The 24,481-nt window shown below is 45.3% G+C and overlaps 1 protein-coding gene across 8 annotated transcripts in view; it reads left to right on the top strand.

Moving 5' to 3' along the window:
* CHD3 (chromodomain helicase DNA binding protein 3) overlaps positions 1–24,481 on the top strand; it is a 1,139,027-nt gene that overhangs the window by 217,050 nt on the left and 897,496 nt on the right. For all 8 annotated transcript variants that reach the window (XM_078670235.1, XM_078670239.1, XM_078670240.1 and 5 more), the window contains exon 6: positions 16,893–17,023. In XM_078670235.1, the coding sequence (XP_078526361.1) occupies positions 16,893–17,023 (131 nt within the window). The remainder of the gene's footprint in view (positions 1–16,892; positions 17,024–24,481) is intronic.

Raw genomic sequence — 24,481 nt, forward strand, 5'->3', positions numbered from 1 at the left:
AGGCAAATGTCATCCGCTGCTTTTCTTGCGCCTGGCAAAGGGGCTATGCCGTTCCTGATGTGCATCTGAAATACGGGTGTGCAGACCTGCATCAACTGCAGTGGGAAGTCCTCGTGACCGGAGCAGGCCACTATATAAATCCAGACGAAAGCGCTCAAAGCGTGAAGACCCCACACACGATGTGTAAGTATGCCACTTTATTCTTTGGCAGGCAGCAGCTCAATAACAATTTTCTTCACAGCATGTCATTTCGCCGATTAAGGCCATATGCGTTTCAGGAATCATACCCTTGTTCACTGGCTTCGGCAATGGTGGAGAAGAGCCTTTCACGTTGTGCACTCACGTTCTTTAATTGGCTTAGTCCCGCCCCCTCGGGCACGTGCATCAGTGCATTGTGGTCTTGGTAGTTTGGTTCAATAAAATTCATAGTGGAAAAAGGCTATATTTCTCCTTTTGCCAATATAAATCAGTCGGGTTGCTGTTACAGGCAAATGTCATCTGCTGCTTTTCTTGCGCCTGGCAAAGGGTCTACGCCGTTCCTGATGTGCATCCGAAATACGGGTGTACAGACCTGCATCAACTGCAGTGGGGAGTCCTCGTGACCGGAGCAGGCCACTATATAAATCCAGACGTAAGCGCTCAAAGCGTGAAGACCCCACACACGACGTGCAATAATGCCACTTTATTCTTTGGCAGGCAGTAGCTCAATAACAATATTCTTCACAGCATGTAATTTTGCCGATTAAGGACATACGCGTTTCAGGAATCATACCCTTGTTCACTGGCTTCGGCAATGTCAGAGAAGAGCCTTTCACGTTGCGCACTCACGTTCTTTAATTGGCATAGTCCCGCCCCCTCGGGCGCGTGCATTAGTGCATTGTGGTCTTGGTAGTTTGGTTCAATAAAATCCATAGTGGAAAAAGGCTATATTTCTCCTTTTGGCAATATAAATCAGTCGGGTTGCTGTTACAGGCAAATGTCATCCACTGCTTTTCTTGTGCCTGGCAAAGGGTCTCCGCCGTTCCTGATGTGCATCCGAAATACGGGTCTACAGACCTGCATCAACTGCAGTGGGGAGTCCTCGTGACTGGAGCAGGCCACTATATAAATCCAGACGAAAGCGCTCAAAGCGTGAAGACCCCACACACGATGTGTAAGTATGCCACTTTATTCTTTAACAGGGAGCAGCTCAATAACAACTTTATTCACAGCATGTAATTTCGCCGATTAACGCCATACGCGTTTCAGGAATCATACCCTTGTTCACTGGCTTTGGCAATGTCGGAGAAGAGCCTTTCATGTTGCGCACTCACGTTCTTTAATTGGCATAGTCCAGCCCCCTCGGGCGCGTGCAATAGTGCATTGTGGTCTTGGTAGTTTGGTTCAATAAAATCCATAGTGGAAAAAGGCTATATTTCTCCTTTTGGCAATATAAATCCGTCGGGTTGCTGTTACAGGCAAATGTCATCCGCTGCTTTTCTTGCGCCTGGCAAAGGGGCTACGCCGTTCCTGATGTGCATCCGAAATATGGGTGTGCAGACCTGCATCAACTGCAGTGGGGAGTCCTCGTGACCGGAGCAGGCCACTATATAAATCCAGACGAAAGCGCTCACAGCGTGAAGACCCCACAGACGACGTGTAAGTATGCCACTTTATTCTTTGGCAGGCAGCAGCTCGATAACAATTTTCTTCACAGAATGTCATTTCGCCGATTAACGCCATACGCATTTCAGGAATCATACCCTTGTTCACTGGCTTCGGCAATGTCGGAGAAGAGCCTTTCACGTTGCGCACTCACGTTCTTTAATTGGCATAGTCCCGCCCCCTCGGGCGCGTGCATTGGTGCATTGTGGTCTTGGTAGTTTGGTTCAATAAAATCCATAGGAGAAAAAGGCTATATTTCTCCTTTTGGCAATATAAATCAGTCGGGTTGCTGTTACAGGCAAATGTCATCCACTGCTTTTCTTGTGCCTGGCAAAGGGTCTCCGCCGTTCCTGATGTGCATCCGAAATACGGGTCTACAGACCTGCATCAACTGCAGTGGGGAGTCCTCGTGACTGGAGCAGGCCACTATATAAATCCAGACGAAAGCGCTCAAAGCGTGAAGACCCCACACACGATGTGCAATAATGCCACTTTATTCTTTGGCAGGCAGTAGCTCAATAACAATATTCTTCACAGCATGTAATTTTGCCGATTAAGGACATACGCATTTCAGGAATCATACCCTTGTTCACTGGCTTCGGCAATGTCAGAGAAGAGCCTTTCACGTTGCGCACTCACGTTCTTTAATTGGCATAGTCCCGCCCCCTCGGGCGCGTGCATTAGTGCATTGTGGTCTTGGTAGTTTGGTTCAATAAAATCCATAGTGGAAAAAGGCTATATTTCTCCTTTTGGCAATATAAATCAGTCGGGTTGCTGTTACAGGCAAATGTCATCCACTGCTTTTCTTGTGCCTGGCAAAGGGTCTCCGCCGTTCCTGATGTGCATCCGAAATACGGGTCTACAGACCTGCATCAACTGCAGTGGGGAGTCCTCGTGACTGGAGCAGGCCACTATATAAATCCAGACGAAAGCGCTCAAAGCGTGAAGACCCCACACACGATGTGTAAGTATGCCACTTTATTCTTTAACAGGGAGCAGCTCAATAACAACTTTATTCACAGCATGTAATTTCGCCGATTAACGCCATACGCGTTTCAGGAATCATACCCTTGTTCACTGGCTTTGGCAATGTCGGAGAAGAGCCTTTCATGTTGCGCACTCACGTTCTTTAATTGGCATAGTCCAGCCCCCTCGGGCGCGTGCAATAGTGCATTGTGGTCTTGGTAGTTTGGTTCAATAAAATCCATAGTGGAAAAAGGCTATATTTCTCCTTTTGGCAATATAAATCCGTCGGGTTGCTGTTACAGGCAAATGTCATCCGCTGCTTTTCTTGCGCCTGGCAAAGGGGCTACGCCGTTCCTGATGTGCATCCGAAATATGGGTGTGCAGACCTGCATCAACTGCAGTGGGGAGTCCTCGTGACCGGAGCAGGCCACTATATAAATCCAGACGAAAGCGCTCACAGCGTGAAGACCCCACAGACGACGTGTAAGTATGCCACTTTATTCTTTGGCAGGCAGCAGCTCGATAACAATTTTCTTCACAGAATGTCATTTCGCCGATTAACGCCATACGCATTTCAGGAATCATACCCTTGTTCACTGGCTTCGGCAATGTCGGAGAAGAGCCTTTCACGTTGCGCACTCACGTTCTTTAATTGGCATAGTCACACCCCCTCGGGCACGTGCATTAGTGCATTGTGGTCTTGGTAGTTTGGTTCAATAAAATCCATAGGAGAAAAAGGCTATATTTCTCCTTTTGGCAATATAAATCCGTTGGGTTGCTGTTACAGGCAAATGTCATCCGCTGCTTTTCTTGCGCCTGGCAAAGGGGCTATGCCGTTCCTGATGTGCATCTGAAATACGGGTGTGCAGACGTGCATCAACTGCAGTGGGAAGTCCTCGTGACCGGAGCAGGCCACTATATAAATCCAGACGAAAGCGCTCAAAGCGTGAAGACCCCACACACGATGTGTAAGTATGCCACTTTATTCTTTGGCAGGCAGCAGCTCAATAACAATTTTCTTCACAGCATGTCATTTCGCCGATTAAGGCCATATGCGTTTCAGGAATCATACCCTTGTTCACTGGCTTCGGCAATGGTGGAGAAGAGCCTTTCACGTTGTGCACTCACGTTCTTTAATTGGCATAGTCACGCCCCCTCGGGCACGTGCATTAGTGCATTGTGGTCTTGGTAGTTTGGTTCAATAAAATCCATAGGAGAAAAAGGCTATATTTCTCCTTTTGGCAATATAAATCCGTTGGGTTGCTGTTACAGGCAAATGTCATTGCTGCTTTTCTTGCGCCCGGCAAAGGGGCTACGCCGTTCCTGATGTGCATCCGAAATACGGATGTACAGACCTGCATCAACTGCAGTGGGGAGTCCTCGTGACCGGAGCAGGCCACTATATAAATCCAGACGAAAGCGCTCAAAGCGTGAAGACCCCACACACGACGTGTAAGTATGCCACTTTATTCTTTGACAGGCAGCAGCTCAAAACAATTTTCTTCACAGCATGTCATTTCGCCGATTAACGCCATACGTGTTTCAGGAATCATACCCTTGTTCACTGGCTTCGGCAAAGTCGGAGAAGAGCCTTTCACGTTGCGCACTCACGTTCTTTAATTGGCTTAGTCCCGCCCCCTCGGGCACGTGCATCAGTGCATTGTGGTCTTGGTAGTTTGGTTCAATAAAATTCATAGTGGAAAAAGGCTATATTTCTCCTTTTGCCAATATAAATCAGTCGGGTTGCTGTTACAGGCAAATGTCATCTGCTGCTTTTCTTGCGCCTGGCAAAGGGTCTACGCCGTTCCTGATGTGCATCCGAAATACGGGTGTACAGACCTGCATCAACTGCAGTGGGGAGTCCTCGTGACCGGAGCAGGCCACTATATAAATCCAGACGTAAGCGCTCAAAGCGTGAAGACCCCACACACGACGTGCAATAATGCCACTTTATTCTTTGGCAGGCAGTAGCTCAATAACAATATTCTTCACAGCATGTAATTTTGCCGATTAAGGACATACGCGTTTCAGGAATCATACCCTTGTTCACTGGCTTCGGCAATGTCAGAGAAGAGCCTTTCACGTTGCGCACTCACGTTCTTTAATTGGCATAGTCCCGCCCCCTCGGGCGCGTGCATTAGTGCATTGTGGTCTTGGTAGTTTGGTTCAATAAAATCCATAGTGGAAAAAGGCTATATTTCTCCTTTTGGCAATATAAATCAGTCGGGTTGCTGTTACAGGCAAATGTCATCCACTGCTTTTCTTGTGCCTGGCAAAGGGTCTCCGCCGTTCCTGATGTGCATCCGAAATACGGGTCTACAGACCTGCATCAACTGCAGTGGGGAGTCCTCGTGACTGGAGCAGGCCACTATATAAATCCAGACGAAAGCGCTCAAAGCGTGAAGACCCCACACACGATGTGTAAGTATGCCACTTTATTCTTTAACAGGGAGCAGCTCAATAACAACTTTATTCACAGCATGTAATTTCGCCGATTAACGCCATACGCGTTTCAGGAATCATACCCTTGTTCACTGGCTTTGGCAATGTCGGAGAAGAGCCTTTCATGTTGCGCACTCACGTTCTTTAATTGGCATAGTCCAGCCCCCTCGGGCGCGTGCAATAGTGCATTGTGGTCTTGGTAGTTTGGTTCAATAAAATCCATAGTGGAAAAAGGCTATATTTCTCCTTTTGGCAATATAAATCCGTCGGGTTGCTGTTACAGGCAAATGTCATCCGCTGCTTTTCTTGCGCCTGGCAAAGGGGCTACGCCGTTCCTGATGTGCATCCGAAATATGGGTGTGCAGACCTGCATCAACTGCAGTGGGGAGTCCTCGTGACCGGAGCAGGCCACTATATAAATCCAGACGAAAGCGCTCACAGCGTGAAGACCCCACAGACGACGTGTAAGTATGCCACTTTATTCTTTGGCAGGCAGCAGCTCGATAACAATTTTCTTCACAGAATGTCATTTCGCCGATTAACGCCATACGCATTTCAGGAATCATACCCTTGTTCACTGGCTTCGGCAATGTCGGAGAAGAGCCTTTCACGTTGCGCACTCACGTTCTTTAATTGGCATAGTCCCGCCCCCTCGGGCGCGTGCATTGGTGCATTGTGGTCTTGGTAGTTTGGTTCAATAAAATCCATAGGAGAAAAAGGCTATATTTCTCCTTTTGGCAATATAAATCAGTCGGGTTGCTGTTACAGGCAAATGTCATCCACTGCTTTTCTTGTGCCTGGCAAAGGGTCTCCGCCGTTCCTGATGTGCATCCGAAATACGGGTCTACAGACCTGCATCAACTGCAGTGGGGAGTCCTCGTGACTGGAGCAGGCCACTATATAAATCCAGACGAAAGCGCTCAAAGCGTGAAGACCCCACACACGATGTGCAATAATGCCACTTTATTCTTTGGCAGGCAGTAGCTCAATAACAATATTCTTCACAGCATGTAATTTTGCCGATTAAGGACATACGCATTTCAGGAATCATACCCTTGTTCACTGGCTTCGGCAATGTCAGAGAAGAGCCTTTCACGTTGCGCACTCACGTTCTTTAATTGGCATAGTCCCGCCCCCTCGGGCGCGTGCATTAGTGCATTGTGGTCTTGGTAGTTTGGTTCAATAAAATCCATAGTGGAAAAAGGCTATATTTCTCCTTTTGGCAATATAAATCAGTCGGGTTGCTGTTACAGGCAAATGTCATCCACTGCTTTTCTTGTGCCTGGCAAAGGGTCTCCGCCGTTCCTGATGTGCATCCGAAATACGGGTCTACAGACCTGCATCAACCGCAGTGGGGAGTCCTCGTGACTGGAGCAGGCCACTATATAAATCCAGACGAAAGCGCTCAAAGCGTGAAGACCCCACACACGATGTGTAAGTATGCCACTTTATTCTTTAACAGGGAGCAGCTCAATAACAACTTTATTCACAGCATGTAATTTCGCCGATTAACGCCATACGCGTTTCAGGAATCATACCCTTGTTCACTGGCTTTGGCAATGTCGGAGAAGAGCCTTTCATGTTGCGCACTCACGTTCTTTAATTGGCATAGTCCAGCCCCCTCGGGCGCGTGCAATAGTGCATTGTGGTCTTGGTAGTTTGGTTCAATAAAATCCATAGTGGAAAAAGGCTATATTTCTCCTTTTGGCAATATAAATCCGTCGGGTTGCTGTTACAGGCAAATGTCATCCGCTGCTTTTCTTGCGCCTGGCAAAGGGGCTACGCCGTTCCTGATGTGCATCCGAAATATGGGTGTGCAGACCTGCATCAACTGCAGTGGGGAGTCCTCGTGACCGGAGCAGGCCACTATATAAATCCAGACGAAAGCGCTCACAGCGTGAAGACCCCACAGACGACGTGTAAGTATGCCACTTTATTCTTTGGCAGGCAGCAGCTCGATAACAATTTTCTTCACAGAATGTCATTTCGCCGATTAACGCCATACGCATTTCAGGAATCATTCCCTTGTTCACTGGCTTCGGCAATGTCGGAGAAGAGCCTTTCACGTTGCGCACTCACGTTCTTTAATTGGCATAGTCCCGCCCCCTCGGGCGCGTGCATTGCTGCATTGTGGTCTTGGTAGTTTGGTTCAATAAAATCCAGAGTGGAAAAAGGCTATATTTCTCCTTTTGGCAATATAAATCCGTCGGGTTGCTGTTACAGGCAAATTTCAGCCGCTGCTTTTCTTGCGCCTGGCAAAGGGGCTATGCCGTTCCTGATGTGCATCCGAAATACGGGTGTACAGACCTGAATCAACTGCAGTGGGGAGTCCTCGTGACCGGAGAAGGCCACTATATAAATCCAGACAAAAGCGCTCAAAGCGTGAAGATCCACACTCGACGTGTAAGTATGCCACTTTATTCTTTGACAGGCAGCAGCTCAAAAAATTTTCTTCACAGCATGTCATTTCGCCGATTAACGCCATACGTGTTTCAGGAATCATACCCTTGTTCACTGGCTTCGGCAAAGTCGGAGAAGAGCCTTTCACGTTGCGCACTCACGTTCTTTAATTGGCATAGTCCCGCCCCCTCGGGCACGTGCATTAGTGCATTGTGGTCTTGGTAGTTTGTTTCAATAAAATCCATAGGAGAAAAAGGCTATATTTCTCCTTTTGGCAATATAAATCCGTTGGGTTGCTGTTACAGGCAAATGTAATCCGCTGCTTTTCTTGCACCTGGCAAAGGGGCTATGCCGTTCCTGATGTGCATCCGAAATACGGGTGTACAGACCTGCATCAACGGCAGTTGGGAGTCCTCGTGACCGGAGCAGGCCACTATATAAATCCAGACGAAAGCGCTCAAAGCGTGAAGACCCCACACACGACGTGTAAGTATGCCACTTTATTCTTTGGCAGGCAGTAGCTCAATAACAATCCGTCGGGTTGCTGTTACAGGCAAATGTCATCCGCTGCTTTTCTTGCGCCTGGCAAAGGGGCTATGCCGTTCCTGATGTGCATCCGAAATACGGGTGTACAGACCTGCATCAACTGCAGTGGGGAGTCCTCGTGACCAGAGAAGGCCACTATATAAATCCAGACAAAAGCGCTCAAAGCGTGAAGACCCCACACACGATGTGTAAGTATGCCACTTTATTCTTTGGCAGGCAGCAGCTCAATAACAATTTTCTTCACAGCATGTCATTTAGCCGATTAAGGCCATACGCGTTTCAGGAATCATACCCTTGTTCACTGGCTTCGGCAATGTCGGAGAAGAGCCTTCCACGTTGCGCACTCACGTTCTTTAATTGGCATAGTCCCGCCCCCTCGGGCAGGTGCATTAGTGCATTGTGGTCTTGGTAGTTTGGTTCAATAAAATCCATAGTGGAAAAAGGCTATATTTCTCCTTTTGGCAATATAAATCCCTTGGGTTGCTGTTACAGGCAAATGTCATCGCTGCTTTTCTTGCGCCTGGCAAAGGGGCTACGCCGTACCTGATGTGCATCCGAAATACGGGTGTATAGACCTGCATCAACTGTAGTGGGGAGTCCTCGTGACGGAGCAGGTCACTATATAAATCCAGACGAAAGCGCTCAAAGCGTGAAGACCCCACATACGATGTGTAAGTATGCCACTTTATTCTTTGACAGGCAGCAGCTCAAAACAATTTTCTTCACAGCATGTCATTTCGCCGATTAACGCCATACGTGTTTCAGGAATCATACCCTTGTTCACTGGCTTCTGCAAAGTCGGAGAAGAGCCTTTCACGTTGCGCACTCACGTTCTTTAATTGGCATAGTCCCGCCCCCTCGGGCACATGCATTAGTGCATTGTGGTCTTGGTAGTTTGGTTCAATAAAATCCATAGTGGAAAAAGGCTATATTTCTCCTTTTGGCAATATAAATCCATCGGGTTGCTGATACAGGCAAATGTCATCTGCTGCTTTTCTTGCGCCTGGCAAAGGGTCTACGCCATTACTGATGTGCATCCGAAATACGGGTGTACAGACCTGGATCAACTGCAGTGGGGAGTCCTCGTGACCGGAGCAGGCCACTATATAAATCCAGACGAAAGCGCTCAAAGCGTGAAGACTCCACACACGACGTGTAAGTATGCCACTTTATTCTTTGGAAGGCAGCAGCTCAATACCAATATTCTTCACAGCATGTAATTTCGCCGATTAAGGACATACGCGTTTTAGGAATCATACCCTTGTTCACTGGGTTCGGCAATGTCGGAAAAGAGCCTTTCACGTTGCGCACTCACGTTCTTTAATTGGCATACTCCCGCCCCCTCGGGCGCATGTATTAGTGCATTGTGGTCTTGGTAGTTTGGTTCAATAAAATCCATAGTGGAAAAGGCTATATTTCTCCTTTTGGCAATATAAATCAGTCGGGTTGCTGTTACAGGCAAATGTCATCCGCTGCTTTTCTTGTGCCTGGCAAAGGGTCTACGCCGTTCCTGATGTGCATCCGAAATACGGGTGAACAGACCTGCATCAACTGCAGTGGGGAGTCCTCGCGACTGGAGCAGGCCACTATATAAATCCAGACGAAAGCGCTCAAAGCGTGAAGACCCCACACACGACATGTAAGTATGCCACTTTATTCTTTGGCAGGCAGCAGCTCAATAACAATTTTCTTCACAGCATGTCATTTCGCCGATTAGCGCCATACGCGTTTAAGGAATCATACCCTTGTTCACTGGCTTCGGCAATGTCGGAGAAGAGTCTTTCACGTTGCGCACTCACGTTCTTTAATTGGCATAGTCCCGCCCCCTCGGGCGCGTGCATTAGTGCATTGTGGTCTTGGTAGTTTGGTTCAATAAAATCCATAGTAGAAAAAGGCCATATTTCTCCTTTTGGCAATATAAATCCGTCGGGTTGCTGTTACAGGCAAATGTCATCCGTTGCTTTTCTTGCGCAGGGCAAAGGTGCTACGCCGTTCCTGATGTGCATCCGAAATACGGGTGTACAGACCTGCATCAACTGCAGTGGGGAGTCCTCGTGACGGAGCAGGTCACTATATAATTCCAGACGAAAGCGCTCAAAGCGTGAAGACCCCACATACGATGTGTAAGTATGGCACTTTATTCTTTGGCAGGCAGCAGTTCAATAACAATTTTCCTCACAGCATGTCATTTCGCCGATTAACGCCATAAGCGTTTCAGGAATCATACCCTTGTTCACTGGCTTCAGCAATGTCGGAGAAGAACCTTTCACGTTGCGCACTGACGTTCTTTAATTGACATAGTCCCGCCCCCTCAGGCGCATGCATTAGTGCATTGTGGTCTTGGTAGTTTGGTTCAATAAAATCCATAGTGGAAAAAGGCTATATTTCTCCTTTTGGCAATATAAATCCGTCGGGTTGCTGTTACAGGCAAATGTCATCCGCTGCTTTTCTTGTGCCTGGCAAAGGGTCTACGCCGTTCCTGATGTGCATCCGAAATACGGGTGTACAGACCTGCATCAACTGCAGTGGGGAGTCCTCGTGACTGGAGCAGGCCACTATATAAATCCAGACGAAAGCGCTCAAAGCGTGAAGACCCCACACACGACGTGTAAGTATGCCACTTTATTCTTTGGCAGGCAGCAGCTCAATAACAATTTTCTTCACAGCATGTCATTTCGCTGATTAGCGCCATACGCGTTTAAGGAATCATACCCTTGTTCACTGGCTTCGGCAATGTCGGAGAAGAGTCTTTCACGTTGCGCACTCACGTTCTTTAATTGGCATAGTCCCGCCCCCTCGGGCGCGTGCATTAGTGCATTGTGGTCTTGGTAGTTTGGTTCAATAAAATCCATAGTAGAAAAAGGCCATATTTCTCCTTTTGGCAATATAAATCCATCGGGTTGCTGTTACAGGCAAATGTCATCCGTTGCTTTTCTTGCGCCTGTTAAAGGGGCTACGCCGTTCCTGATGTGCATCCGAAATACGGGTGTACAGACCTGCATCAACTGCAGTGGGGAGTCCTCGTGACGGAGCAGGCCACTATATAAATCCAGACGAAAGCGCTCAAAGCGTGAAGACCCCACATAGGATGTGTAAATATGCCACTTTATTCTTTGGCAGGCAGCAGCTCAATAACAATTTTCTTCACAGCATGTCATTTCGCCGATTAACGCCATACGCGTTTCAGGAATCATACCCTTGTTCACTGGCTTCGGCAATGTTGGAGAAGAGTCTTTCACGTTGCGCACTCACGTTTTTAGTTTTTTTAAATAGGTATTTTTTTAAAAACAATTTGCCCCATGGGGTGGTCCCTCTGGGTTGTGGCCAAGAAACAAAATGGATGTTGCAATTTAATGTATTTAGGTGAAGGGGATCTTCAGTAGGGCCCCCTTCCCAGTCCATTTGGGCCCCGGGGACCCCATCCTACCTAGGCCGTGTAAATGTAAGATTTTTGTGGGGCCTCCTCTGAGACGTTTTTGTCCTGATCCCATCCCTCGGGGCCCAATGCATTTTTTAAGAGGAGAGGGGCACATGGCTCCCTTCCCGAGGCATATTCAGCCCCTGGGTCCTCCATCCCTTGGGGCCCAATATATGTACCAAGGGGCTGGTGTGTGCACACTCCCTCCCAGAGTTTTAAAAAGGCCCTGGGGACTACATACCAGTGGACCGTTACTTAATTAAAAGGGAGGGGCGGCTCACTTGCGATGTCCCGAGGAGCCCACACCCGTTACACAATGGTTTCCCTGCCTACAGCAGTGCAGGCAGGGAAAAGTGTTTGTTCCCGTCTGGTGGGAGCATTTTTAAATCTCCTGCCAAATGGGAGCAAACACAAAGCCTGCTCCTAGCGGCCGGAAACATTAGAAATGATGTGATGCTGGCAGGAAAACAGAACAACAGATTACTCCTGTTCAGAAGGAGCTGCATAAATAGCTGCTTTCTCCAGACGGGAACAATGGCAGCTCCTACAGCAGGTGGGGAGCCGGCTGGGGTTGCGGGGGCTCTGGGGCTCCTGCCCCAACATGTGCTTGGTGGGTGCTCGGGATGGGCACCCTCCTGTTTAAAATGGTGACCCTGGGAGATGGGCTCCCCAGGGTCATAAGTGTAGGCTGCAGGGTGTGGAGGAGGGGGGGGGCGTTTATATGTTCTTCCTACTGGTGTGGGCAATGGAGAATTGGTATAAGGCTGTCTTTGTCGCCAATCTGCAGAATACCTTCTTCTAGTTGTTGCAAGTTTTGAGGTAGTCTTGAGGTTGGATGAATGCCATTCATCTTTGGCCCGGTAGATATTGTTGTTCCAGCTGAAAGGAACACCGATAGGACTGAACCCTTCTCTGGAAGAATCTGCAATCTTTAGCTTTATACTGCTTCTGAAAAACCTGTTCTTCCATTCCCTTTGTCTTGAGGGTGTTACTTAATTTTTCATTTTAACCATTTGTCATCTGAATGCTTGAATCATTCCTCGCCGTCGAAATGTGAACCCCACGGTACCTTAGAAAAATTATGCAATGATAGGTTTAGACTAGAAAGGCCCCAAGTCCTTCAGTTTAGTAGCATATCATAGTCATTTTAAAAAAAGAGACCAAACCTAAGGTTCAACTAATCCGGTTGCTCAACTTTCTGGAACACTTCTGTGAGAAGCCCCAGTCCCTCAGATTTTCTACTACACATCGTGTGAGGGAGTCTCCACTGAGCTCTACTCTCTGCTCAGTTCTACCTGTTCCAGTAATTCCAGAAGATTTTCAGAATTATATCTCCACGTGTGTGTGTGTATGCACACACACACACGCACGCACACGCACAGACACACACGCACACACACACGCACACAAGCACACACACATGCACACACACCCACACGCACACACACACACACACAAACACACACACACGTGCATATATATTTTTCTTGCTCCGAATCTAAGTTTTACCATGTAAGAAGCAGCAAAGAAAGGGCTATTCTGACCGTGTGGTAAAAAATTATTTATTCTCATGACCCCCATCAAGACTGCATATACTGTCTTTATCCATCACACAACGACTGCAAGGTATGTCATACCTTTTCAACTAAAACCTTGAAAGACCATGAAGGAATGCTGTTGTTATGGCTGCAAAATCTTAAAACCAGAAATGAAGCTCTGTCAGAGGAGGACCACAGTGAGGATTCTTCATCTTTCTCAAGAAGGTCTCAAAAGAGGGAATGAGATATTTCCGATTCTCACTCCTCTCAGGAGCTTCCTAGAAAATCCTCCAAAAAGACCTCTCATTGGTCTTACAAGAAGTGCAGCCCATCTAAGTCTCCACAAGGTGAGGTCTCTTCAAGAAAAAAGACACAGTTTCCTCCTCAAAAAGACCTTCAAAAATTAGATCTGAGCCTCCTGCACCTCCACCTCAGGTACTTTACTCCTCTAAGAAGCTATCGTCTACTCCATAGACTGAAAGATTGTCGACAAGTTTCCCAGGGTTGACAAGAAAATCGTCGCCGGCACCCTCGACGATAAAGGTGACCACAGCCTCCAATTGGAGCACCGCCTACACTTTATCGACAGCCTCAGCCTTCTCGACAGCGACCTCCTCGTCAGTGAGCCAGACACCAATTTTGTCAACGCTGAAGACTGTTCTAGCCTTGTTGACAATGATTCTTTCTTGCTGTCCTGTTTGCTGAGGGCCATTCCTGACTTACCATGGCTGGGTGAGTTCCTCATACCTGGCTAGTCTGCAACACATGCAACATGCCTGTTGCATTTGCCAAGGCTTGTTGGTGGTCCTGCCATCCACTGACCTTACTGTATCTCGACAACTGACGTGGTACTGCTCGTGGACATCTCCTGGGCTTCTGCGACGTTGCCTGGGATCCATAGCTGCATCTTCAAGACCTCCGTGCTACAGCAAAGTATATCCTACAAGGCTGGCATCCCACTCCTGTTCTTCCTAGACATCTACGGGTGGTTGGGACTCTGTCCCCTCTTTTTGCAGGTACTCCTCACCCGGAATCCACGTCTGGGTTCCAGAAACATAGTCCACGAGACTCTGTTGCAGCTGGACATCCAAGATTCCCCACTGAACCAGGTGGTTCCAACACCACTTCGCATCTATGCACCCGTGCTCCTTGGTATAGGTATCTTGGGTCTCTTAGTATCTACGGGTGGGGATGTCCTCCAACCTTTCTGTTTCCAGAGGGTTTCCTCTAGGTCTTCTGGGAAGGGTCCTGAATCCATAAAACTGCAATTGCGACGTCCCTACATTATTCTATGGGCACTGCCCCGGAGTATCACCCCTGCACACGCTCCCCTAGCAACTTTCATTTACTTATCTGTGGTGATTCTTTTCTAGCCCAGGCCTCTAGTTCCTTGGCTGTTAGTCTTGGTTTGGTACTCACCTCGCATTCCATTTTTTTACCATAGTGTTTCCTATGCTTTGTTTACCTGTTTTGAAGTGTATTTCTATGTGTATTGATATCGCCGAGTAGGAGATATACCCAAGTAATTTTAGTGTTGCTGTATAATAAATACAAGATTTTTTTCTAACTCTGGAGTGATTCTTTCTTGTGTGTAAGCTTCACTGACTAACTGTGTGGTAATGTACCTGCTTTACACCCTCCTAAATAAGCCTTTGCTGCTTTCCACAGCTACCTCTTGAGAGCTTTGGTTATCAGGCACCACTGCAACTATCGTTAAGGGTTACCTGGACTCAGCGAGGGGTGCCTCACCAATAAGTGTACACCATACACTGAGTCAGCTTCCTACAGACAGGATACCTTTTTTACAGCTTTCAGTGTAGGCCTTTCAGACTTCTTTTTTGTTTTCATGTTATACACTTTAAGCCCCTTTAGCTACTATGATGCTGCAGTGTTTACTTAAATAATTTCCTATATTATCTTTCACAATCTCCTATAAAGTATTGTTTATTTTTTCCTTTGGGCCTCAAGGCTGGTGTTGCTGTCATGTATGATCAGTACTTCATCACAGAATAACTGAAGCAGTTCAAAATAAATATGCCTCCAGGGGTATTTAATTCTGTAATGCCTCCCTCATTTGTGGTGCTCCCCTGTTGAGACTTTGTGGTTACCAAAATTATTTTTCAACATTGTCTCACACATTTTTGGATGTAATAACCATCAATGGATGTATCACATCATGATTTGAGCTGTGAAATAAATAACTCCAGACTTCCTGGTCTTTGAAGTGTGATAAATCCAAAAAGGGTAGAGTTGAACATGACATTATGACTACTTAGTGCTTTAGGTTCGCTGTTCTTACCTTACAATCAAAGCTGCAGTTGTTAAAGCCTTTTTTGATATATCCCTACCTTCCATTGCTTACAGCTCACCATCCTTCTAGGCTGGGATTAGCCTGTTATTCTGTTCTTATGTTTGTAAATATTAATTGATCCCTTGCTATAGCGAAAGTTACTTACTTTTAACAATCCATACTCCTCCTTGATAGAGGGTAACCTTTCTGTGCTACATGTGGGATTCTGTTAGCCTTTTGCTGTCTTGAAGCCTCAGAACAGTTTTGGTTATCTGTTTGAGGATGTGGCATGTGAGAAATGTTGTTTTTACCTTTCCTAAAAAAACTGAGAAGAAAAAATATTAAAGGTGACAGGTAGGTTCACAGATATTTTTTTCACTTTTCAGTATTATATTTGTAAAAGGCAACACATAATATAACGTACCTGTTGCCTATGTATTGAACCTGATTATTTCTTGTTTGAGTGATTTTTTTTCTCTTTGTTGAAATTGTTTTTCAAGATTATGCAAGGGCACGAAGATATTCTAATTTTATGAATTTATGAAGATACCCTTGCTAGAGAACCAGTGTTGCAGGTAAGTAACCTTTTCTTCCACAACATTCTTTTATAAAATAATGCTCAAATTTAAAACCTATGGTAACATACTTGTTGTCTAGTTAAGAACCCTTGATTGGTTTAAATATGCCATAGGAGCCAGTTGTCTTGGGTTCTCAAGAAGGGTGTGCATTCTAGTGCAACTATTTGCGATGTGAACTTAAGCATATTAATGCTACAGGCAGCAGAGACCTCTTTACCACTTCTTTTTTTGATGACTCCTGTCCTTGGCTGCTTGCTGTAATATTTCTTATGGTTCTAGCATCTTTTTGTCACAAACCTTATCTCAAATTGCTAAACTGGCATATCCTTCTAGCTTTTATCCCCCAGCTTTTGATCAGCATCCTGGACCCAGCGCTACCGCTCTGCAATATACTTTGATGAGTTAATATTGAGATGGTTTTCTGGTCAATAGAACTCTAGGCGCTACTTGTCCTGTAATTACCTTGACCATTACGTCGTTGATAAAGAGCTGCAGTGATGCCTTAATAGAAACATCAAACACGCTGTTCTGTAGGTGGTCTTTCATAGTGTTGATGGACACATTAAAGACTGGGGGGGATCACGGCACACTCCTGCTCTACACCCTTCTGTACTAGAAATCCATCTATTAAGCCCCTATCCCAACTATCCCCCTCCACCCCCTATCCTTTCCTTAATGGAACCATGCCAGTTTATTAGTATCAAGTGCTTTAATGGCGGACAGGAAAGCAACATCAAGACCCACTAGTCTCAGCATTTTCCAGGTCAGAAGTTAGTTGAATCAAAGTTAGATGGTCAATAAAAAGCATGCAGTGTATTTTATCTAACTGTAGACAATGTTTACATTTTATGAAGAAATCATCTCTTTTGGAGTTTTCCCACGATCCTAAACATACTTGCAAATGTTCTATGTTAGTTTAATATAGAATATGTTGATTTAGGACATAGAACTACTAATGAGTAACATTAAATGTGTGCTTTTCTGTTAATGTGGCATTAAAATGTAACAGTACTGCAGTATTTCCACTATTTCATCAACTAGGCTGACTCTCTGACCACTCTTTTTGGCAGGCCCAGGGCACAAAAAACGAAGTAAAAGCCCTCGGGTTATGGAGCCGAAGAAAAAGTTGAAAGGAAAAAAAATGATTCCTTTGAAGATTAAATTGGGAATAATGGGGAACAAGCGGAAGAAAAGCTCCTCAGTAAGTATGCTGTAGAGTAAGAGTCCAGGATTCTGTTGGGAAACTGGAGGGTGACTAACAGTTTTCGTTATGTGTGCAAGGAAAGGTGGATGGGTAATGATGCAGTACCATCTGAGTGCTTTGAAGGTGAGATGCACGTATCCTATGTGACTGACAGGCTGCTCAGTAATAGGGGGAAGTAGGTTTATATCCCTGAGCCCAGTATAGTTTTATGTGATGCTGTGTGATTATTCGATAGGTGCATGTGGAAGAATATCTGTGTGAGTGGGAATGAGTTTATGAAAGACCTAGGTCTAAGAATAAACACTTTTAAAACTTTTATAATGAGCTGTGGGACTTGCAGAAGAAAGCAGTAAGACCTCTTCATAGAAAATAAAAAAGTGGAGTCCACAATAATCCCTTGCTAGGCAATTTAATTGACAATAAGAGTTCATGGCATCAAGCGATCAAAGCCAGGAAATTACTCTTTATGAGAACAGCTATGGCCTTAGTGAATTTTTGTCAGAAATTAGGCAAGAGACCCTCAGTAGAGATGCTTCAAATCTATCAAGCTAAGTGTGTTAGTACAGCGATCTATGGGGTTGGGGTTTGGGGATACTGCAATGTAGATGAAATTCAGAAAGTGGAGAATGTCTTTTTAAGACATCTATTGGCAGTCCCACAAGGCACCTCAACGTACATATGCCACACTGAGTTAGGGATATCTTACATCGTAGATATAATAAAAATCCAATCGGTACTACTATGGCACCGGATTTGGACGTCCTCAAGAGCAAGTTTTAATCGAAATGTATTCAGTGACAGCCTCAAGCTAGAAAACGTACTAAAGATTGTGTGGTTTAAATATATAAAAGACTTTCTGACGGATATAGGCCTACCCGAGTTCTATAAAAACCCTACATTGATTGGGTCAATCCCAAGAAAAACCTTTAAAAAGCAATGTATGACCCATATGGAGGAGATTAGATTCGCCTCCGAGGCACAAAAGCCCATGGTATAAAGAAACCAAATGATGCAGTCAACATTCAGTATTCAATCATACTTAACGTACACATCAAGTGGGTATGATAGATTTGTACTAACACGCCTTAGACTGGACATATTTCACCGCCTGGTAAACTTTCAGACAATGAATGACTGGGCAAAAATTCTACCCAATTGACCTTGTGATGCAGTTTCACCCTAAACATCAATGCATGTTTTATTGTTCTTTCAATTTTACAAAGAACATAGAAAAAAGTGGATTATACCAATTTTGAAATTATGGGGGATGTGACAGTGCTGTCCAGCTTACCTTGCTTTGCAGTTTATGGACTCAGATTGTTTTACGAGAAATATTGCACAATTCCTGAAAAGCTCTATTAGACACAGAAAGCAACTCTGAACAATGTTCTATACTAGAGTGTATTCCTAGGCTTATTCTTATTAATAATTCTTTGGATGTAACAACCTTGTTTTAACCTCTTAATTAATTGTATCAATGTTATTGTATAATTATGACGAAACGGAACTATCAAATTATGTTGGTGCTTAAATTAACTGTTTTATGACTATCGAATAAGATTCATGAGTTTTAAATGCTGTTATAAACTGTGCTTTTATGGTTTTTAATGTATCAAATGAAAACAGAATAAAGCTGATTTGAGTTGAGTTGAGTGGGACTGCATTGTTGTATGAACACTCAAGTAAGGCTGATGTAAGTGTTGGGTCAGTGAGTTTGGGACTGTACCTCTGTAAATAGGTGAAATGGTTCCTTTATGAATAGTTAATTGAAGGAGTTGGACAGACTTCTCAATGAGTACCTTTGGGGTGGTGAATGAAAGGTACCTCTAAAGCATATCAGAGTATTCAGATATACTGGAACAGTGCTTGTGAGCACTGGTAAGAAGCAGAGGCACTTTATGCATAGCAAGAGAAGGTAGATTTAAAGGCACCTCTAAAATAAATGTTATAAAGGGAATGTAAACATAAATCTGAGGAAGGTAGATGGAAGGGAACCTCTGTGAGAAGTTTTAGATGGAGAATGAAGGTTACGTGTATAAACTGGTGAAGGACGAATGGTTATCTATGTTTTTCTCCAGTATTGAGCTTTGATAGATTCACATGCTTGACTCTTCCCTGTTGTCATGGTGGGTATCCCACTGTTCTTTGTTAAGCAGTACAAAAAGGAGTACATTGAAAAAGAATTGCGAAAGCAATTTAATTTTTTTAACCCATTCTCATCCTTTTAAAGACCCAAACTTCAGCCAATGAGGTACAAGCCCTGAGACCACAAGACCCTGCAGAGCTACTATACCTCAGATATCTAACTGCCACTTGCTGACCTTTGCCAGGACCTTCATTGCTGCCTCGCCGAGTCCCACAGCTCAGGGTGGGGACCGCTGCTGGTTGCTCGAGGCTGTGGCCGCCAGCATCACTGCCGCCTCTGCTGCGCCTGACAGGTGGGGGGACTACACCTCCCAGAAGCCCCGGTGGCTCAGGAGCATCGCATCATAATTGAGCGCCAGGAGGCGCATAAAAATCCCGGAGGCTCAACGCAGCGCGGGACGCGCGCGGGCGCTGCCCAGGCGAAGCCCGGGCCAAGGGCGGGCCCATCCGCGCCCGTCAGAGACCGTCTGAGGCCGGCCTGGCCACCCCTCTTAATTTTGCAATCCCTACCACACCCTGTAGATCTACAAGTAAGGTTGTGTGACATTCTAACATTTGAAATACCCTATGGATTGCATTATATTCATCGTCTAACACTGACAATGGCTGATACTCTGTGAAGAGTGGCTTGGAATTATAGCTGTTATTTTCCTCAGATTCCAGCCTGTAAACTATCTCTGGACTAACAGCTATTTCATATCTGTTTTTTTATTCGGCCCGCCCTCGGGTGCTTGCCTGGCTCACAAGCAAGTTCCTAAATTTTAATATCTAATGGCATTTAATGCCAATTATATTTTATATATGTAAGTTTATTTTTCATTGTCAAAGTACACATAAATTGTAGCATATTGCAGGGGTTTGGTACAAGTTTTATTTATATTCTGTGGTCATTGTCAGAACTAGGTACTGTGGTATCGTATCCAATTGAGCCGGTTTTTAGGACAATTTGTGGTATCAACCACTAAGTACATTCCCCTATCTGTTTTGTAGTATAGAACTTGTACCTATTATTCCGCTTACTTTTAATAGATTATAATATAAAATGAGTAGACTGAAAGTAGTTGCAGGTCAAGGAGTGGTTGGAACTCTACATGCCTTTTTATCGAGGGCAGAATCAGTTCTTACCAAAGAAATTATATTAACGGAGCGTAGGTTATTCCTGGAACCCTTCCCCTCACAGGGTAGGCTCTCTATTACTCCCGCCTACCCAGACGCCCCGACCACCCTTAACCATGTAACACCGCCCCTTGATACACAACGGAGTTCACTGTTGGAGGCTGACACTTCACTATTGAATGAAACCAGGCTTTCAGGGATTCAGGAACAGGTACTTAGCCCTGTTAATCATAAATTACGGGGAAGGGCACAGAAACAAAAAATGGTAACTACCTGCCCCAAGAAAGTCAGTACCACATCAAGGATCTAGACAACCCGTGCACCCAGTGTCAGGCAACCAGGGGGTGACCGTGATAGAAATACATGACAAGGGTAATGCTACGGAGAGATATTCAAGTAACCACAACCAGATTAATGTTGATGTATTACCTGTTGGCCCTGTGGAAGGGGATTTTTGGGGAAGATTAGAAACCATGATGACTACCCTCCTAGATCCTATTGTACAAAAAATATGTGGGGTTGAATCAAGGTTGTCTAATTTAGAATCACTGTTGGCTAATGTCCCTCAGGTCACTGATACAGTGAACCCACATAAAACTAAAACCCAAGAGCCCATTATGAAAGATAGAGTGGGGCACGACAGAGGCGAGGAAGCCGATAATGCGTTAGTTTTAGTCGAAAGCAGGCCCCAGGAAATAAGGGGCCCAAGTAGTCCCAGGGTGATCAACGGAGATAAAATAGATTCAGAACAACCCTCCAACACCAGAAGCGCCTCATCTTTGCCGCAGCTAAATAAGAGGTCTGGGGAGGAGTCTCTTGCACCTTCAAGATTACCAACTATCGATCTCCCACCAGAATCCAGTCCATATGTAGTTATACTTGGGTATATTCCTGCCCTTCCACCAGGAAAGAGTGAAAATTATGGGCAATTTATGAACAAAATAACGTAATGGTTCTCCCAGAACACCATAGATGGAGCCAACTTATCTAACAACATAATCATGGCACGTAGGTTCAACTGGATCGGCAGATCCAGTAAACAAGGGACGGGAGACTGTATTATTATCAATTTTGACAACCCCTATACTGTAGGCCGAATCTTTTCAAGAGGTTATTGCCCCTCGCCACTTACGGGTACTGCAATTAGATTACTACCCCTGGGGTTCTTCTATAGGCCACCAATTTTATAGGGACCCGGTGAGACCTGTTAATGAGGAACACTACCAGGGGGATGGTTGGTCAAGATTGAGATCTTTACACTACCCTATCCCCTTGATGATACCACAGTTTTCCCTGAACAGGCAATGTGAAACTGGGTATAGACTGCCAGTAAACAACAGATTTGAAACCTTGTCAGGCATGGAGGCTTGCGACTCACTTGGGGAATCAGTACCCCCGGCGGGGGGAGGGGGATGGCGCCGGGCACATTAGGGGTTGATGGGGCCAACAAACAAAGGGGGAGATCGAACAACTTTATCTCCTGGAACATAGCAGGTTTGGCTGTCAAGTTAAGGGACTCCAGATGGATAGCTTATGTGAAGCAATTTCTGATAATCTGCCTACAGGAAACTTGGTCGGTAGAGTGTGACCTTTTCCTAGAAGGCTACAAGGCCTACTTTGTCCCAGCTATAGCATCCATGAGGGGGAGACCAATGGGGGATTGGTTATTTATATTTCAGTAGCTGTTGCTTGCAAAGTCCACGTAGTGACCTCTTCACATCTAGGTATCCTCGCACTAGCAATACGAAAGGGGACTCACACCTGGGGACTAGTTAATTTTTATAACTCTATTTTTATAACTATTTCTTCTCAGTCTGATTTTAGTAATATAACAGCTCTGAGTGAACTTATAACCAATTCCCTGAGTCATAGCCTAAACAACATTACGGTTGCAGGCGATTTTAATATTCAACCATGCACCAACCCGTTATTGTCATATATTTCAAAGCTGAGCTGTCCTCGAATGTATGGACTTAATTTTGAGCATACGGTTGAAGGGGAACGGTTAAATGACCTGATTAATGACCTAGATTTGATATCTACCATGGCTATATTGGATCCCCATACTAGTTTCACGGTGCCTACCTTTAAGGGGCATGGGAATGGGTCTTTTATTGACTTTGTTTTAATTTCATCATTAATGCAATCCTCCGTAGGTACTTTTTCCAATTACTGAGAGTGAATTTAGTGACCACAACCCGTTCTCTCTCTACCTGACCGGTCGTTGGGCAGTAAAAACAGGGGAAACACCTAAACTGGGCCTGCTCCGTCCAACTGATGGAAAACGTGGATTGAGATGGTCGCAAGTAACTCCAGAATAAATTTTTCATAATATTAAAATTGCTTGTGTGCACAATATAACCCTTTGCACCCAGGGTAGGCATTCACCTAAAAAGGTGTTAGTGGCCTTTAAGGCTATTACAGAAAAGGTGACTGTGTTGCTATCTGCACCAGCCAAGAACCAAACACATGTGGGTCCTAGATGGTTTGATTGTCACTGCTCCTTAGCAGCAAAACAGCTGAGGGAAGCTCTAGCCATCAAACCCAGAGTACAAGCCGAAGTTACCGCGTGCCGCAGGGATTATAAGTCGGCTTTAGCTACGAGAAAGGGAGCTCTAAGGGATGAAGCGTGGGGGGAGCTATTGGACCCTGAAACACTCAGCAATAGCTCAAAGTTCTGGAGCGTGTTAAATAAACCACTATTTGATCAGGGGAGGGGGGGGTGGCCTTGAATGATATATATCTAAGGAGGAATGGGAAGCCCACTATGAGCAGATGTTCGATTGTTCCTCCGAGCAGAATGACATGTTGCCACCCGGTCCCAATGCAGTGGAAATAAGGTTTGGGAGGGGTGAACTACTGAAAAGTGTTAACAGCTGGCAAAGCCCCTGGTCCCGATGGGATACCCCATGAACTTTTTAAGTCTGACCCCGCCTTCTGAGCGCCTATATTGGAGTCTGTTTTTAACGCTGCAGTACAACATGGCTGTCCCCAGTCATGGGCGACTTCTACTATAGTCCTGGTTTTTAAAAAAGGAGATAAAAGTAGCCCTCATTGTTATAGACCCATATCACTCCTAGATTCAGTGGTGAAAGTAGTGGGGAGGGTCCTACTGCAGAGACTTTCATCATGGGCAGAGGACAATAAGATTTTGTCTGATGTCCAGTATGGGTTCTGTAAGGGGCGATCTACCATTGCCCAGTGTCTTAACCTTTTTTTGATACTGAGTAAGTACACTGTGGTTCGTCAGGGGACTATTCACCTTGCCTTCATGGACTTGTCCTCAGCTTTTGACTGTGTTAACAGGAATAAGCGTTGGCAGTCCATTAGGGCAACGGGAGTTGAGAATGGTATTGTAGATTTTTTAGAGGACATACACAGGTCCACAAAAGCAAATGTCAGGTTCTCACAGGACCTGAGTGTAACCAAGGATTTTAATATTTAAAAGGGAGTCCGACAAGGATGCATTTTGGCCCCATTTTTGTTTAATTTTTATATTAATGAACTAGATAGTGTTTTGAGGGGGTTGGGGGCTGACTGCCCCAGAGTAGGCCGGCGTGGGATCCCGGTCCTGTTATATGCGGACGATGCCGTCCTCATATCCAGGACAGAAAGGGGACTACAAGCACTTTTAACTGCCTTTGAAGCTTTTATTTCAGACATCGATTTGACAATAAATAATACCAAATCTTACGTCATGCAGGTAGGGCAGCCTCCAAAAAAGAACTACCGATTTAAAGTTGGAGACTCAAAAATTCCCCTCACCAACACGTTCTCTTACCAAGGGGTCCTTTTTGATAATAAGCTCAAATGGGGCCTTCATATTTTATAAAAGAAAGGGGACGTGGCGAGGGTGAACACAGCAATTTTTAATTTTGCCTCCAAATTGGGGAAAAAAACCTACTGGATCCATGCTGCAAGTCTATAAGGCTAAATCCGTGGCTACAGCAACTTATGGCAGTGAAATATGGGGGCACAATGCTGGAGACTGCCTGCAAATCGCGGAGAATGATTTTTTGAAATGTTTGTGTGTCCCAAGAGGAACATCAAATTTAGTTGTCCACGATGCGAGAAGTTGGCCTGGTATATGATGTTCACTATTCTAGTGAGCACCTTGCACCAGTCCAAACAACCCTTATGGTGATGGTTGTAAAGTCAATCTTATGTTATGTTATGTTATGTTATGTTATTGGG

The sequence above is a fragment of the Lissotriton helveticus genome, chromosome 12 (assembly GCF_964261635.1).
Source record: "Lissotriton helveticus chromosome 12, aLisHel1.1, whole genome shotgun sequence".
Lineage (NCBI taxonomy): Eukaryota > Metazoa > Chordata > Amphibia > Caudata > Salamandridae > Lissotriton > Lissotriton helveticus.